General features: G+C 41.8%; 1 protein-coding gene across 1 annotated transcript; it reads right to left on the bottom strand.

Moving 5' to 3' along the window:
* Positions 1 to 15,123: 15,123 nt before the first annotated feature.
* LOC133975092 (ADP-ribosylation factor-like protein 3) lies at positions 15,124 to 18,049 on the bottom strand. The gene is made up of 6 exons (XM_062412975.1): positions 17,913 to 18,049; positions 16,755 to 16,898; positions 16,507 to 16,623; positions 16,354 to 16,404; positions 15,996 to 16,181; positions 15,124 to 15,713 (listed from the first exon to the last, which is right to left on the bottom strand). Exons 1-6 carry the CDS (start codon positions 17,976 to 17,978, stop codon positions 15,666 to 15,668), a joined length of 612 nt encoding a protein of 203 aa, XP_062268959.1. The 5' UTR covers positions 17,979 to 18,049; the 3' UTR covers positions 15,124 to 15,665.
* Positions 18,050 to 18,774: the final 725 nt, after the last annotated feature.

Genomic DNA, 18,774 nt, shown 5'->3' with positions numbered 1-18,774 from the left:
ATTTTCCTATTCTTAAATCTGCAGTTCTTTAATATTTCCTTTGCTGTACATAAATGCTTCTGATTTTGTATTAAACCGTTCATATTATATATGAAATGAGTATTTACATCAAAGTAAACAGGTGAAAACTGCCTGATGAAGGGTGCAGCTTATTTCATAGCGTCTCTCATCTCAGGCTGCGTCTTGAGATGACATCGCTCTTTCACTCAGACTCTGACTGAAAGATAAAAGTCAGGAGCGGGTCGCTTTAAATCAAACAGTGTTTTGTGTCTTTTTCTTCTCTCCGGGTGTGTCTTGTTGATTTGTCTTTATTTCCCCGAGCAAAGTTTGTGTGTCCGCCAAAAAAAAAAAGGTGCGTAACCTGCGGCGACAGGTGGCAACAAGAGGTGAGGGCGAGAGGTCAGAGCGCACACTTCCGACTGCAGTGATAAGAGGAAACACGCACAGACCCTGAGATGTTTAAAATGATTCAGATACTTTTCAACCCTGATAACACAGCAGATGCATATCTAAGGTACCCGGTGGCTTAAAGCGCACGAATTAAAATGGAAAACATAGTTTTTTCCGGATGTAAAATCAAGTGGTTTCAGGTCACATGACTCAAATATAAGAGCGTATTAGACCGGGTCGTAATTAAACATGACAGAAGAAACAAAAAGTAGTGCTATTGCATGAAAATCGACGAGGAACAGGCCCAAATAAAGTCACTTTGGCGCAGCAGCAGTGCGCACCAGTGGACACATATTATTATAAGACCCAATGGAGACTTGGCTCCAAACACGTGTAGGAACATTGCGTAAAAGTTGGATTCAAACTATGTCGGCAGCTGGTTGGAGCCCGGCTTCGCATCCAGAGGTGCCACCGCCTCCGGACTCTCGGTGCGCGCTCCCTGCAAGCCATGCATCACCCCTGCGCGCTCCCGCACGAGAAAAAAGATGAATGGTTCCCGGGGAGAAGCCGCCACTTAATGACAACTTCTATAAATCTAGCCGAGCGGGCAGCACGTCTCTTTGTGGTCAGCCAGTCGAGATGAGCCAGATAATTAGGTCATAATAGCTGGAGAAACACCTCAGTATTGATGATCACATTAGGCCAATGGGTTTTTTTCTGCAGTGCTCAAGTGAAGTGCTGAAACGTGTTTTTTTTCTATGCTGGTTTTAGTAAAAGAAGGTTTCTGCATGTTCACATGGAGGGTGGTAACATTTGATTTTAAAATAAACAAGGAGGATGAAAGTGAGGATTTATTTTTATTCACACAAGTTTCATGGTTCTGTTTGTTTTTCCACCTCTTGAAAACAGATATAATGATTGTGGATCATAATGGTGGATCGTGATGGTGGATCATGGTGGAGAATCATGGTGGAGGATCATAATGGTGGATCATGGTGGTGCACCATGGTGGTAAATCATGGTGGTGGATTGTGATGGTGAATCGTCGTGATGTCTCATGGTGATGGTGGATCATGGTGATAAATCATGGTGGTGGGTCATGATGGTGTATCGTTGTGGTGGATCGTTGTGGTGGATGGTGATGGTGGATCATAATGTAGAATCATGATTGTGGTGCGTGGTGGTGGATCGTGATGGTGGATCATTATGGTGAAGGTGGATCATGGTGGTGGACTATGGTGGTGGACCATGGTGGTGGATCATGATGGTGGATCATGATGGTGCCAGTATACAACCATAGTTTTCACTCATGAATAAAAAGCCATTCACATGATCCAGACTTGTAAATTACATCAATACAATATTACTCCCAGACTGAAGCATGGTTTGAATCCTCTAATTTCACATGTTGTGGCTTCACCATGGTCAGTATATCGGTGAGAAGCTCTAACAGGCAGCTGGGTCACTCAGACACACACAGGAGAAGACACATCACTAGTGTAATAGTTAAACGTGAAAATGTGGCAAGTGAAAAGAGGGAGGATGGAGGAGATGGAGAATTTGAGCTTGAGTCTCTGTGTCCGTCCCTGAGCAGTTTGTGTAGCAAATAGCAGAACCTCCTGCTGATCGTGGACAGAGATTCAAGATTATCAAACCAGACATTTAGTTAAGGGCCTTCAGACGACCATGCTTTTCAATAGAGGGACTGGAACGCAACATGTCCCCCTCAAAATAGAGCTAAGTACGTAACAGTACATGTTTGTTGCTATGAGGAGTTGTGTGTAACAGCTTAGAGAGCCGCAACCTCCTGGGTAGAACAGGGGTTTACAGTGTTGTCCATACGTTGCCATATGGGACCCAGTTGTGTTGAGGTTTCCGAGCCGCTCCTCCTCGCTGCTACTGTCATGATGCATGTGTTACCAATAGCTTTTCAGCCCCCTCCCCTCCCCTCTTCATCCCTTTCTCTCCGACCAGCCTTTACCATCTGTTTTGGCTCCCCTCCATTCTGTCCTCTCATCTTTTTCTCCCCATCTTCCTGTGTTTTGTGCACTGTCCACCCTCCCTCCAGCTTTGTCTGTCTTGGTGCAGCCCCGTCCATTGTTCCCCCCTGTGCCTCCCATTTCCGCTTTGGTGTTGCCCTCTGACCCCGCGCTCTGTGCCCCCCTCCCATGTCCCTCCTGCTGATGCCTCCTCCCCAAAAAAAACCCACCCTGACGGGGACCCCAAATCTTCTTGTTCTTCCCTTGACTGCTCTCCCTTTAAGTTTTTTTTTGGAGGGGAGGGGGGGTAGCTAATAACTGTTGCCAGCAAGCTCCACACAAAATCCCAGCGTGATTGCTATTGTGAGGCTCACAATGGCACACAGGCCGTAATGGCCATTAGCAACAGAAGGGCCTGGCCTGCGAGCAGTGTTTAGTTGTGTTTAGCCCGCGTGCAATTTGGACTGGTGGTCTGATGTGAACTCCTCCAACCTTTAATCGATCAGCCATGACTTTTCGATCTGTCTCCGTTTTTGTTTCCCTCTCCCTCGCTCCATTTGAACTTCTCTGCTAAAGGCGGGCAAACGTGTCAGAAAGCACAAAACGTGCACTCTTTACCTTAATGATTTACATGAATGGGTCCAGTGATACAGGCCACAAACACACAAACGCATTTGCACGCACCCCCATCGACACACACTAGTAATTGCAGGAGACTTTGAGGATCAGAGCGACTGGTGAACCTTGTCTTCATGCCTGTCAGTCAGAAGGGGGGTTTCCAGGGAGACGGGCATCCCAGAGTTGGCAATTGGCTGCCGTGTTGCGTGGGACGCGGAGGTGGGTGTCCTCGCGGGAACTCAGGTGCTCCTCTGACACGCCGAGCGGCGGGCGGCACATGTAATGAAATGAGAAGCGAAGGAGCCTCATTATCCACAGAGCAGTGTGTCGCTGTAACGCAGAAAATGTAAAAAAAAACAAAAGCCACAACTCTGTTAGCAGTTGGAGTGAATGTCAGCGAAGTGAGTGGATTACTGCACTTGTTTCTAATTAATTTGCTAAATAGACTCAGAACAGGGCCGGTTTACACGCGAGCAAGATTCTGAGACGCACAAGTGTCCTTGAGGAAAGATCGTCACTTATAATTGAGTGAATCGAAAGTGTCCATTGGAACAAATTACAAAAACAAATCCAGAGCAAACTCTTTTTCTCCCTCAGCCCAAGGGACAGAGGCATTTCCTGTGAGACGTTTTCACAATGAGGTCTGTGGATTACACCCTGTAGAGGAGTCATGCTGTCACTCGGCCAAACTGGTCCTTTGACACAGAGAAATATCCACTTGACGTCAGGCCTTGGACATGTGACGTTTTGATGGTTCTTGCCTCAAACTCAAAGTTTCATCGGGTTGACAAGTAAAAACGAGTAGTTATCACTGCTAAGAGCCATGATTTCAGACTAGCTGCTTCCAGACATGCACTGATCTCCGGATATTGTCCTGAAATTGTCCGGAGAAGCTGTATGTGAGAACTCCAGTTACTGAATCAGAGGATTCAGTAATCTTTTCCTGGAATCTGTCCTGCATGCCAGCCCTCTGAGTAAAAACGCTGGATAGGGTCTGATGGGAGCACACGTGAGAACACAGCAGGGAAATGGCCGTGAGCCAGTGGGGATGTTCATGACGTTTCAAACACGTGTCAGACGATAAACTAAAAAAACAACAACAACAACACTCATATCTCAGGATAAAAAAAGAGGTGCCATCCATGAAGAAGACACCATTGTCTTGGAAAGAAAAACAAGATTTGAAAGCTTTAGGTGATAAGGGCTGTAAATAAAAATAGGAGAGTACTGCAGCTGAATTGACATGTTACTTCCTGCCTCCTGCATGTTCCACCCAGACGTCACCGCTCACCTGGAAGCTCCTGCTGCGTTCTTCATATGTGAAAGGCAAAGCCCGAAAAACATGGAAAGTTCATGTCTGAAAGTGGCTTCTGTTCATTTGTTCGATCGTCAACATGCTTACGCAAAATACACAAAACGGATTAACTTGGTGGAAGGTTGGAGACATGGACCAGGAAACAACTTTTAAATTTTGCGGCGAATACGTCTCAGGAGGGGGATCCAAGAAGTTTTAATATCCTTTTGTTTAACATTGCGAGATACGGCATTTTTCAAAGTTATCCCAGAGAAAAACTCATGGACCTTGATAAAATAAATCTGGTATATTAAGTGGACTGATATCTATGAGTGTGTGAAATGCGGTGCAGCTTGATTGGATTTAAGGGGACTGATGGGCCTTGGTAAAATTCTCACTGTCTTGATTTGATCGACACTTATTGCCGTCAAGCTGCGTGTAAAGAGGTGAGTGAGAATTAAAAAAAAACAAACAGTTAAGCATGCAGTTTCCCCCTGTAGCCTATTCAAACCTATACTCTCCTACAATCAATTTTCTATCTATTAGACAAGAGATGTTTGACTATGGGTGTTGTCAGCAGTTGATAAAGTGGAGGGAAATGTCCACAGAGTAATGCTAACGGGCATTAGCGGGGGCAGAGCGGGTGCCTGCGGATTTACTGCTGTGATGTCCCACTGATACGTCGTGTTTGACGATTACGGATGGCCCAGGGTAATAGCGGCGTAATTAGGCCTTTACTGTCGTGTAATTCTCCGTCAAGCACATTGTCAATATCTTGGTTGATGAGGTTGAAAGTGAGATTGGAATCCAGTGACCCGGGCCAGCCGCCTTAATAACGACACACAGACACAGAGACACACACACACACACACACACACACACACACACACATGCCCAGGCAGAGTGCTTGTAATGCAGTGTTGCCGCTGCTGTGATATTTGCTTTTGTCCCAGTGTTGATCTAAGCTGACATTATGCTGTATGGCCCTGATCGCTGTTTGTCTGAGTGTTACATTTGTCATCTGTGGGAGGGCAAACGAGGGATCAGCGGGACCGGAGAGCAAAGTGAGGGAGGGAGGGAGGGATGGCAGGTGAGGGAGGGAGGAAGGGAGGGATAGAGAGTGAATAAGAAGGGGTGGTGGGAGGGGGGTGGTTGTGTGTGTGTGTGTGTGGGGTGGGGTGGGGGTGTGTGTGTGTGTGTGGGGGGGGGGTGCATGTGCTCATCTCTTGTGTGTCAGTTGCAGATCTGCTGGTGCGGAAGCAGATCTCTTCCCTCAGTGACTCTATTAATTTACCTCATTTATCTTAACCACCTCCTCCTCCCCCCAATAAATACTGTAGACCTCAGTGTGTGTGTGTGTGTGTGTGTGTGTGTAAGTGTGCGTGCATGTATACAACCATACATCTGTGTGTGTGTGAGTGTGTGTGTGTGTGTGTGTGTGTGTGTGTGTGTGTGTGTGTGTGTGTGTGTGTGTGTGTGTGCGTGGGTGTGCGATGGCATAAAAACACAGCAGCTCCCCTTTCTATTCCCAGAGGACAAATCCGTGGCGGAAAAACTCATTTTCCTGCAAATAGTTTGTCAGCCAAGCTAGAAGGAGTGATAAATTATCACAGACGTTAGGTGAAGGAGGGCGACTGGAAGAGAGAGGAAAGCCCCCCCCTTTCTCTCTCATACACACACAAACACACACACACACACACACAAACATATCCTCACTCTTTCCCTTAAAAAAAACTGTCTTTTTTAATTTACCTCTGATTTCTCTCATCCTACATTTTAGTCTAGCTCTGATCACAACAGGATGTGTTTATTATGCAGAAACAAACACATACACACACACGCATACACGCACACGCACACACTCACACGCACACACGCACACTGTACACCAAGCTGGAATTGGGAAAATGTGGTCGCCCCCTACAACTCAAGTGTGACTCCCCCCATTCGAAATGATAAATTGATGGCCGGAGAAATGGATTTGTTTTCAACTAGTAACACATCAAGAGAAATAATAATTCTGTGTGGGGAAGAGTGGCGGGATGATGAATGGGCTGGACAACTGGATCACAATGGAGCAATGGAGTGAGTGAGTATGAGAGCGAGAGAGAGAGAGAGAAAGAGAGAGAGCGATGAAGAAGTGGGGTGTGGGAGTGAAAAAGTGGGAAAATCAACACGCAAACAAAACACTGTCACACGGCCGAGTGTTCCTGACACGTCTGTGGTCTCAACAGGCCAAATCAGAGTCTGGACACCTGAACACAACAGCCACACGGGATGTGTAGAAACATCTCGGTCCATAAAACATGGCCGTTAAAATGATGCTATAACCACCAGCTGCTCATATTCGAGTTTTGAGAAATTCCTTCCAGAGGTGTGCAGCAAACTGAGGTAACTGTTACGTTACGGACCTGGTTCTGTGCATGGAGACAAATTGTCATGTTCAGAGAAAGACAAACCTTCCCTGACCACACAATGTCGGACGTGCCTGTTTTAAGACTCCTTCCAATGAAAGTAAATCGTTGTATTCACAAACTCTTGCCCCTTTTGTGTCAATTCTTATTATGAGCAATGCTATGAGCAATTAACATATAAATCACAGAAAATTTTTGCATTTTTGCATCATTTGCAATTTGTCAGAGATTTTTTTTGCGAAACAGAATATTTGACGTTTTCAGCTGTATTTGAATTTAGATGATCTATTAAGAATATCTGTAGCCGTCAGTGGACTTTCAGTTCATCACTCGAAGACAATGCAAAAGCAGTTTCTGTTTGTTATGAACCAAACCAGTGACAGCACATTCAAGTCCCAGTCACTTCTTTGTTGTTCTCTAAAAACAAGATAATAGCAAATGGAACCACCATATTTACGGTAGGTATCGTTACAAATAAAACTTTCCATCAGTTGTGTGATGCTGTAGCTTTGATGAAAACTTTCAAATGATTTTTCATCAGTTCACTTTTCATGGTCATCTGAGTTTGTTGAGTTCTGCAGCAACTATCGGTCCCACCGAGCCCTTAATGAGTCAATCACACTTTGGACACTGTTACATATGTGACAACACACTATACAGTCCAATGTATAGTAATGTAAGCAATTTGTTTTTTTATTTTCATCTCATCCTCCTGAATTCTCAAATAGCTACTTAAGAGTTTTATGAATTTAAAATACCAAGAAAAAAAATACTCACACCTTTGGGAGAGCACAATCTGCAGTTAGTTCAGCAAGTGTCCCTCGAACATACTTATATGCAATAAAGAAATATCGCTTCACATATGCTCATTCCCTATGAGGATTCACAACAAACACAACCTCTGAAAAGAAAGTAAGTTGTAAAAACACGGCAATAACATTTGAGACAGATGAACAGCAAAGACAATTATTATTATCCATACTTGTTTGGACGGTTGTTGTGAGATCCTTACATTTCATAGATGTCTGCAGGATCTTTACACAAGATTTAATATCCACATTAATCACGGGTGTTTTGGTTTTCGTTACTTGTTACAAAATGCTGCTGACGCTTCATCAAGCCAAGCTACAGTATTTTCATGGCCGTGCTAATATCCCAGGATATACACAATGAGTGATTTTAAACAATCAACAGACACAGAAACCCACAGAGGAAAAACAAACAGGTGAAAATTAAAAATCTATGAATCAAGTGAGGTGTTTTTAACTCGTAACCTAGAAAGACGTCTTTATTTATTCCTCTTGCAAATCATCCACAACTACAACCCTCCCACTCAGCTCTTATTCCGCCCGGTAGTGATCTCACGCAGCTAAATAATGGCTCAGATAAGCACTAAAATCACACCCTCGTAGTAACAATCATCATTATCGTCATTGTCCCTGGCTCAAGCACAGTTGCAATCAAAGCGAGAGCCAGAAATAACACAACTGCATCCATATATTCTCCCAGTATTCGGGCCTGGCACCGTGCACAGCAGATCATTAAATGTAAGAGGTGTTCTTCCCACTCGTTTGTTCTCTTCCCTGCAGGTTTTTTAAAACAGATCCCGTACGACGTCTGTACACAACATGTGTGTTTTCATCCCTCTCTTTTTCCCCCCCAACCATATCTTATTTTTTATTCTTTTTAGGCCCCCCCACACACTCTGACTCTCTCTCCCTCTCTCTCTCTTCTCTCCTCTCTCCCTTCGCTGTGATTGATGGAGGGAGGCAACAGAGCACAGAGCAACGTGTGGCCAACAGTCCAAGACAGCCCTGCATCGAGGAAAAAAGAGAGGAGGAGGAGGAGAAAGAGGAGGAGGCTGGGGATTAAATAGAGAGAGAGAGGTAAAAAAAAAAAAGAGAAAAAGAAGCAAAGGAAAGAGGAAGGGAATAGGGAGTTGGACTTTGAGGGTGTGTGTGCAAGACAGGAGGGGAGGGAGAGGAGTGCAGGAGAGTGAGAGGGGAGCTCAGCTGAAAGCCACAGACTTAATTCTATGCATCATTAAGCAGTCTCACTCAATGCAACATCCCCTATACATCATCCACGCTCAGTAAACACAACGATGACATTACATTAGCAACTGCAAATGAATTTTCTTTTTAGAAGGAAATTGAGAATACTCTCTTTCTCTCCCCGCTCTTTTACACTCTGGCACCACAAAGCTCCGAGCGCGGGGCCATAAAACGCAGGGAGATATACACAAAATAAAAACACAAACAATATTTCCCTTTCCCTCTCTGCCACAGTTTCCTCCGACTGAACCCCGCAGAGATTAACATGCAAATACACCAAATTATACACCTAATGTGGATAAAATGAAGCCGGCATCGTGAACGTAAACATTTAATTTATCCTGCTGCAGGAAATGTACATGATTTTATTTAAAGATGAAGTATCTTTGGAAAGATTAAAGCTGGCTGTGTTGTTTGCTGTGATATCCTTGAATTTGTTCTCAGCCTTTTAAATTCCATCCGAGCCAATTGCATCGGCTGTTCATACATTAGCATTGTTGTGTTATTTTTCTCCAGATGCGTATCTACACATCACTAAATTAAAACCGGTTTCAACACACAAACTAGTTCTTGTGTATGGATAAGTGAATATGGATCCAACTGACAAGCTATTGTTGGCTAATGATATATGTCTCCTTTTAGAATAATAAATAAAATGAATGATATTGTTGACTTATCTGATCTGACACTTGACAAAATACTGTTTAATTAAGATGTAAAGTCAGAGTTATTAAATTAGAAATGACAAAATGTTTTCCCAAACGGTTAAATGACATCATTGAAAATGTCTCTTATACTGTTTAAATACTGAGACCTCACAGCATTTCTTCATGTATGAATATATAAGCAAAATAGAATCATACCACATGTATAAAAGATTGTGTGTTAAGAATCATACATTCAATGTGGCTAAATTAATAGGAATTAATCCAAAGTATACTTGGTAAATTTAGCATCTTGCCCCAAAAACGATTGTTTTTATGAAAGATGGTTCTGACACGGTTAATACAAATAGATAAATATTATAAATTTAAAATACATAGCTTTTCGATGGAAGGTGCTACATCAACCATTGTTTTACACAGTTTTAATTGTGCCACCAGATTTTGAAGGTGCTAGTTAGTTGTTAAGGGGACTCTACTTAGCGTTACTCCCTGCTCTTATGGTAAACTGTCATTAAGACTCTATACTATTTTTGTTCCACAATATTCAGTAGTCTTTGTAAACTGGAGAAGTCCATTGTCTACTGCTACTTCTCTTATCATAATAAACAGTTTGATGGCACCAAAACCAAGGAAAACAAAGAAATGTACTTAGGGAACAACACAATATATATGATCTAAAAAAAAACACTTAAAGTATAACTCAAAAAGCTCTTTTTGGCTAATTATTCAGATGTTTTTCGCAATAACACTGGATTCGTTTTTCGACTCTTATGGTAACTGCGGGATGTAGCGAACACAACCAAGTTAGGTTGTTATTGACGAGTAAAATGAATAAAATGGTCGTCATATGTGATGTGAGCTTTATTACATGAACATTGTTCAAAACAGACTTCATTCCCACATGGATAAAGGATTGTGTTCCCTTTGCAAGCCAACACTATTTTTAGTTACAATATAACTTATGACATTAACACTGCCTGTTTACACGCTTACTAGCAAATGAATTTCACATTACTAAAGGCTAAACTAGCTCCTTACATTTGAATGTTGGTTACTAGTCTTACACTCACTGACAGTAATAGATTGATGATAGAGGTTTATTAAAACACCCACCCTTCGACACACACACATACACACACTGGAAAATGTGAGTAACATAAATTATCAAGCAAGTCAAATGAATAATTATGTTTTTATTGCACAAATTATGCCATTTCCCCTAAACTAGCCAGGCTCTGAGGCATGGGAAATCTATTAAGGTGATGCTATAGATCATCCCATCCACTGTGGCGTGTATATAGATCGGTCGGCTCATTTGAGGAATATTGAATCGGTTACAGCAAAGTAAGCCCCTGGATTGAGTCAAATGTAAAAATCCATGCATGTGTGAGGAGCTGTCAGCGCGTGCTGTAATGACAGATGGGGCTGGGTCTCTCTTTCAGCGAGAGGTGATACAAAGTCAAATTATGAGTGCCGGGGAGGGACAAGGGAGTGTGGGGGGGAGCAGAGACAGAGAAAAGAGAATTGGACCAGATCCGTCAAATGATAAGGGCTATCAGTCAATCTGGAAACGCTTTGCACGGTGGAAAGTGCTATTTCCTCCCAGTGCAGTTCTGAGTCAAGGGTCGGTGAGGGGTCAAGAGTATGACCTCTGACCCCCGGCTGCTGCAGAGTGAGACAACACTCGCTCAGTTATTGGTCTTCACAGTTTACTCATGTTATTATCTATTGGACGTGATTGGTTTCCGATTGTAGTGATTGGCTGTACACAGAGATAAGACAAGGACTTGATTACTGTAAAAACTGCTTTTGAGTTATGATACTGCAATAATATACATAAAGAATATACTTTATGTAATATACTACTTTAAATTCTTCATCTACTGTATAGGGAGACAAGATTCCTTTCTTTTTGTAGAGAATTATCCAAACAAAAGGAGAATAAGGGTCTGGAAAGCAGAAACATGTTTGAAACACCTCAGACACACAAAAACTAGCATTTTTCAAAATATTTATTTTTCTCTGAATCTTCAGGCATGAAAAAGGTGGAAACATGTAAAATGTTAGGGTTATATATCAACAGACACTGTGACCTGTTTTAACAATTGAAAATTAATAAGTTCTTCAAAATAAAAGTTTCAACTAAAAATTTCGTTGTTAAAGGTCTTGCCAGTGAGATGTTGTTCATTTAATTCAAGTTTGCAATCACCAATTCCCATCTTAATAATAATTATAAACAAGTAGAGTTTTTTTAATAAAAATAATAGTCCTACACATGATAAACAAAATTCCGGATCCTAATATAGTTGGAATTTGCTCATAACAAGCGAAAACACTAATTCCCCTCCCGGAAAGTCAGTGAAATGTTCTGTTAGCTTCCCACTGTGTCAGCACCGCACCGTCTCTCCCTCTCTGCTTTCTGTCTCAGGGACATCAAACGGAGCCTCGGACCCCCTCAGCAGGCCGACCCCCGAGCTGACCCCCTCCACGCTTTGAGACCCCACCGCTCCGAGGTGTGAACTCCTGTCCCTCAGCTGATAGAGCCCCCCCCCGATAAATTTTATAGTCCCCGTCCCCTCTCTGTTTATGACTCTGCAGTTTGATTATAGCAAAGGGGGCTCGGAGAGGTAAGAGACTCCAAGAGGCACACACACACACAAACTCACAGTGACTCACACACAAACACACACATGCATCAAAGCAGCTATGAGAGGAATGTGGACATTTGTTGTTTGTTTTATCATCCAGTACCAGCACTTATCTGCTTAATCATAAAGGATTGGCCTGGGAACGAGGCAGGAGGGACGCTGTGCTGGCCAAACAAACTACCCCCCCAACACTGTAATAGAGGGCTGGGCCAGATCCAGTGCAGTTACAGCAGCGTAACTGCTACATTGGAGTTTTATGTAAAGAGAGAGTGGGAGAACAGAACAGAAAGAGGCCGATGTGGCGGATGTGACTGTAAAGATGCATCTGAGTGAACTCTATATATGTTGCATGGCATCACTGTTCCGACTTTACTTTGGTTGGCATGTAGGTATCCAAGGTATCAAGGAAGATATAGATAAATGGTATGAACTATATTTTAATACTTCACCAAGTATCATTGTTTCAATTTAACACATGGTTGAGATTTAAAGCAGTTACTGATGTTTTTCCACTTTTGTTTAATCTGCCAATTATTTTCATGATTATTCAAATAATTGTGTGGCCTATTATTGTCAGAAAATTGCAAAAATTATGATTTCTTTCTTGCATGATCCGAGAAAAGATATTATATGTAAGATGGTTAATTGTATTTATTGCACACATCTGAATTTATATTTTTATGATTGCATTGGGATTTCTTTTGTCTTTTTGAATAAACCATGTGCTATGCTTTGCTCCCAAAAAATAATGTTCGCACAAGTGGACAGTAAAGATTTCTATCCTCTGCACAAAAGATATTTAAATTTCAATGAAGCAAAGGCAAGGTGACGAAATTCTCATATTAGTGGAGCTGGAATTAAATATTCCCCCTGTGTTACAGGTGCAGGATTTCCAGAACTGTATTTTCAGTCTCTGCAACATTTTGCCACTTTTTTGAACAGTTGTGAGTCGCTGTGATGTGTCAGATAGTGTGAAGACCTTAGTGCTTTCTTGAAATTGGCTCTCAACTCAAAACATTATGAAGGAAGTGAAGATACTGTTTGTTTTTGTTGTTTTTCTGGCTCAGTTACATGTTACTTCCACCAAGAAGGTTTATGTAGGCGCCCCTGTGTGTTGGTTTCTTTTATTTGCTTGTTTGTCGATAGATTTCCACAAAACTTGGTGGAGGGCTGGCACATGGGCCAAGAACAAACCCATTCCATTTTGTCAATGATTTGTACAAAGAGGTGGATCCAGGAATGTTTTTCTCATTTTTCTTTAACAATCAAGATAGAACACTTTTCTTTTGCCATTTTCACCTATTTCTCTGTGACTAATTCATGGATCTTGATGAAAAAAATTACATATTTAGCGAACTGATATATATCTGATTGTGTGTTGAGAGAGGTATGTGTTCTACTGTGGGCCATTGTAGAGTTAATGTTTCTAAATGTACTTCATGTCCCTTAAATCTATATTTTTTCTGTAATGGTTGAAACCAGAATATTTTTCATTGACATGTACAGTTAAAACAATAACGAATCCCACACCGCTGCTCTGTCACCGAAGCAACTGAACCGTAGTTACAGTGTGTGTGAGATACACAACACTTTAATTAAGTCACAGGATCTCTCCTTCTCTCTCTATTTCTCTCTCTCTCTCTCTCTCTCTCTCTCTCCACCGTTTTTCGCGTCCTCTCTCTGCCCCTGTGAGTCAATCAGACTCTCTGCCCTTCGTTTCCCCTGTGTGGGAGGCCGCTGTGCAGGCCTGAGTAGCTGGGAAAGTCCCATGATTTATGGCCTTTTGCAGGCCTGATTGCCTTTCACCTCTCTGATGATAGAGCCAGAGGTAACGAGGAGTGGTCGCTCCAATCCACTCCTCTATATATGGCGAATCCAATTTCCATCATTTAGGATTTAAACGCACATCACAGCCTTCGCCATCTGATTCTCGTGCTACTGGGAGACACAATTGTAAAGATTTATCAGGCTACTTCGATGTGTAATTGGGGATATATTTTTTTCACAGGTTGGGTGATTATCACGTGGATTAGATGTTAATGATTAGACAATCCACGGGGAGAGGGGAGGCCTTTTATTGTCTGTCTCACATGGTAGACTTTCATTTCTTCATTCATTAATTTTTCCTCTTTAGCTCCACGGAGCCCTGTAAAACTATCGGATGCATTTGCACAGGCAAATTGAAAGCAGCTTTAACAGAAAAATGTGGTTCTTCCTTTTCCCCCCGTCCGTTTAGAGCTTATCGTTTACCTCTTTGCCCCGATCAAGTGTCCCTTAGTGCAGTTTCAACATTATTCAAATGTCCCGTATGCATAAAAACACACTCCTGCATGAGACCAGAGCCCACACTGACAGCTGAACCATTATGAGGTCCACTCTGAGGCTTTCTGCACTTGTTTCAGCCTCTATCGGAGGATCAAGCAGCTCTGACATATTAAAATCAGCCAACCTTGCACGCGGATAGGGACACACATGTGCACATAGCAGCAGCAGCAGCAGCAGGGCAGTAACTCAAGGCCAAAGGAGAAGGTTTATTTTTATCATGGGCAAAGGCTCCAAATCATGTTAGTATGAAGGGGGCTATATAAATGCAAATCCTATTGGAGAGCTATTAGTCCTGGAAAAGGTTTGTATGTAAATTTCCTTTAGGACCACTGCGGATCACTCGGCCAGTGCAGATTAGTGGGGTTTGTTGCAAATGTGCTGCAAAAGACAAAATAGAAAAATGGACGGAAACTGCAATTGGCTTGTGGTAAAGCGTTGTGAACAAGGTGAGAAGTTGAGTAATTGAATGGCCAAGGTGTTTCTTTACTGTTTGGTGGGTGTGTTGAGCAAGATGTGTTGAAGTGTGTTTTCTGCGCGCAGGTGCAAGTGTTCACGTTTTACGGTCACTTTGGATACAGATTTTCTTCCAGCAGAACAGAGTGGGGTCACAGAGGCAGAATGGCTTTTCTTTCTATTTGTGTCTTTTAATGTTTTATTCCTGCATTGCTTGCTCCTTACAGAAGTCAAAATGAAGAAAGTGTCAGACCTTTAAAACAAATTATGAGCAGACAAATGATTGTTGATTAATGTCTTGGTTTATAATCAATTTGTACATCTCTGTTGGCAGAAGAACATACATCGTTGAGTTCAGGAATATTCGGTGAGTGTGAATGAACATATCAAATATGGCACAGGAAGCCACATCACTGACGGGAAGCAGATAATATTAATAATTGAGCTTCAGGCAGTGAGAGACAAAGCCAGCACAAGACCGCCCTCTAGCTTCAACTAGTGTGAATTACAGGCATGCAACTCCCAACTGTCTCCATACCTACAAGATAAACAACACATTACACACAATGCATGCAGAGTCAGCAGTTTGAACAAAACATCCTTTATACAGTATTTACATTTGAGAGATCTGCATTGACAGGGCTTAGAAGCTAATGTGTGGAATCACTGTAAAGACTTGATTATATTTTTCATAATGCTAAGTGAAGACAGAATAGGATAAATAAAAAAATAACACAATCTGTCGGCTTCTCATCCTGATGTAAAAATAACTGCGTTATGTGTAAAGTGCAGCTGCAATTCTTCGTGGATCCTTTGCTTCTTCGGTTATTTCTTCCGGAACTTTATATTTCTGCAAACCCAGGTCATCCCATCCTGGAAGAAGGAAATTAATATGAATTACAAACATGTCCATACAAGTTGTAGAAGTTGGAACTTCCTCTTCTACGCCAATCTACTTCATTTATGACTTCATACACTTTAATGCAAATTAAGATAAACAGAAATACTGATAGGTTAAAATGCATTTGTCGATTTGAAGAAGTGTCACAATGCAAATCTGAGTAAAGTGGTCTTTTAAATGATGCTGTGTTTTCTCAAACCTTAACAAGTCAGTGGATGTTGTGTATTTGCCGAGGGGGGGCAAGGTTTCCTCACCTGAATTCCCTCAGCTGTGACTGCTGAGCAGGCCTGGACCTGCCACATGCGATCCCGGATCGTGTGCAGATCGAGACTCTCTGCCAGCTCCGAGGCGGCGGTGGCTGTCATCAGGTCCTGCTTGTTAGCAAAGATTAGCAGTGGCACGGCAGCAAGCGTCTCCTCCTCCAGCAGCTCAGCCAGCTCCTGCAAACACACACAAGGAATCAGTGACATAATCAACTGTCTAACACTTTGATTGCACCTGATATCCTCAGAAAATATTCCAAAAATAGACTGGAGTTGGTCAAATAAAAGTAATCGCATCACAAGTATTTCAAGATCACTTTTTCATCACTACAGAAAAATGAAATCTCACCAGGCTTGTCTCTTCAAACCTTTTCTTGTCCGAGCTGTCAATCACATACATCTGCAGAAAATACAATAACATATACAAAAACATAATGAAGAGAGATATCTTTTGAATCCGGAGATTGTAACGAGCAGATCCAACATATCAAACTGAACCCACCAGCACATCTGTGTTCTCAAAGTAGTTCCTCCAGTAAGGACGGATATTGCGCTGACCTCCGATGTCCCACACATTCAACTTGAAGCCAGAGGACTGAACACACTTTATATTGAAGCCCTGTTGAAATGAATGGGGATGCTTTATCTCATACTTGTGGCATGTCAATTAAAGCAGGATGTGATTTGGACATGTGTTTATCTAAAAAACTAAATTTCTTCAAAGACACATCAGAGCGTGTGTTTTCATACTTGAGTTGGGGTGATGTGGCTGATATCTTCAGCTGCCAGCTGTTTCAGCAGAGTGGTCTTCCCAGCATTGTCGAGACCTAACAAGAGTAAGCGCACCTCCTGGTCTGGGGACTGTTTCAGCCTCCGTAGAATGGACAACAGGCCCTGCAGGTGGATCCCAGCACAAAGTGAGAGGTGGTAAACTTCAACAACAGGTTCCTAGATAATTTCATTGTCACCCTTTTTCATTTTCGACAGAGTTTCAGCTTCATCTATATCAGGTAAAGGTTTGAATAAGCATCTGACTGACACCCTGATCAGTCTGCACTCATCACCACAGACAAGTCTGTCCCTGGCAGAGGAACAATAGGGAGCGTGCCCAGCATGAGGTTAACACCCACCCTACGCCAGAATCATGTTGAGCATGAGGATTTAGCTGTTAGACGCTTGCAGTGACCGACACATGCAGCAGGCCAAAGGCCCTCATTGGTCGGCCAAGATTAGGCATGAGCACATTGATTGGCTCGTGTCCGAAAGGTGGTCAGGAAGGCTTTGGCTCAAGCTATTTATTTTAAGATTGAAAACTCTGCACCCTATCACCTCCAACATTTATTTACTGGGTCCAAACTGGAATCAAATGGGATTAATGATCATGATTTCCAATCGACTCCCTATCAATACAAAAAAATCCATGCATGATAGTAATGTTTTCAGCTCCTTCCAGTGCACATCCTCATTAACAAATAACTCAGTTGTTCTATTTATCTTGATTTTATAACATTATCATATGTTGTTTATATATTTTTTATTCTGTTTTATGCATCCTCTTCCTTGCCTCGTTTTCAAATAAATAAAAAAATTGGGTTAGGGTTAGGATAAATCGCTCACCAGCACTTAAAATGAATAAACCTGTTGCAAAGTACAATAAAAGACATTAAAGCATTGATCATATGCAGAAATATGTAAAGATATGTTAGCAATAACACATATTATCATCATCCGGCTCAGTATGACCCATTGTTTACATTTCAGACACTTTAAAAAGCTAAATCAAACCAAAATCAGTTTGTTATCCGATCCTAGCAGGACCATTCCCTGTAATTCACACTTGCCTCACAGTTCCCAGCATCACAGGAGCTATCTGGGTTTCATATTGTAATGTGAATCATCATAACTCACCATGTTTCCCTGGTTGCTGTTGCGGTCCTCGGTCAGTCTGAGTGGATTAACATCTTCCCTGACCATGTTCCCTTGTTGAACAGCTGTCAAGTTCAGTTGCCAGGGAGACCCATGACGTCAACGTAAACAGCGTGTGAGCTGCCCTGGCATGACACCAGGAGAAAACAGGAGGTTGAGAAATTATAGTAGCATTTGTATGATTTTCACAAAAAGGTAGAAATAAGTGCTATGTTCTGTTTATGTAAACTACATTCAGAACTACAAATTGCATTATTTAATAATAAAGATTTTTTTAATTCAATTATTTGACTAAATATCTGAAAAAGGGTAGAAAATAATAAAAATTATTGTTGAATTTACCAGTGCTGTTTGCAATTGTCTTTTTTCACCTGACCAACAGACACATATTCAATTTACATAAAGAAAAGCATTAAATCTTTCATCAGCTACAAACACTTATATGTGAAATTTTTGATTGAAATAAGTTCAATTTTATTTTTGAAATTTTTTGTTGATGGCCTAATAAACTGATTGACTAAATGATGCAGCTCTAAGGAAAGTTTTCACAAATAAATTGGTTTCTTGTCTTGATAAATGTTTATTTTATTTTTTTAAACACTTAATCATTTATTGTGTCAAGTATTAAATATGGTTAAATATACATTATTAATTAAATTAATGTACACAACTGAAGACATGTCCCTACATCTGCTGATGGTTACTGACGTCAGTGATGCTGGTACCTGCTGACATCCACCAGAAGTGGGTCCCTTGTTTCGTGCACATGACCTTTTAACCAACAAGGGGTATTCACCATCTAGTCCTGTATTCTAAAATAAAATCTGATATTACCTATGTCAGT

The sequence above is a fragment of the Platichthys flesus genome, chromosome 19 (genome assembly GCF_949316205.1).
Source record: "Platichthys flesus chromosome 19, fPlaFle2.1, whole genome shotgun sequence".
Taxonomy (NCBI): domain Eukaryota; kingdom Metazoa; phylum Chordata; class Actinopteri; order Pleuronectiformes; family Pleuronectidae; genus Platichthys; species Platichthys flesus.
The sequence above is the reverse complement of the archived record's forward strand: the minus strand, read 5'-3'. Positions and strand labels throughout refer to the sequence as shown.

Bases quoted from the DNA above. Each gene is read 5' to 3' on its own strand.
- LOC133975092 (XM_062412975.1), bottom strand. From the start codon at position 17,978: ATGGTCAGGGAAGATGTTAATCCACTCAGACTGACCGAGGACCGCAAC. The intron at 16,624-16,754 runs GTATGAAAACAC...TCATTTCAACAG, and splicing joins GCCACATCACCCCAACTCAA to GGCTTCAATATAAAGTGTGT. The intron at 15,714-15,995 runs GTGAGGAAACCT...TCCTTCTTCCAG, and splicing joins TCACAGCTGAGGGAATTCAG to GATGGGATGACCTGGGTTTG.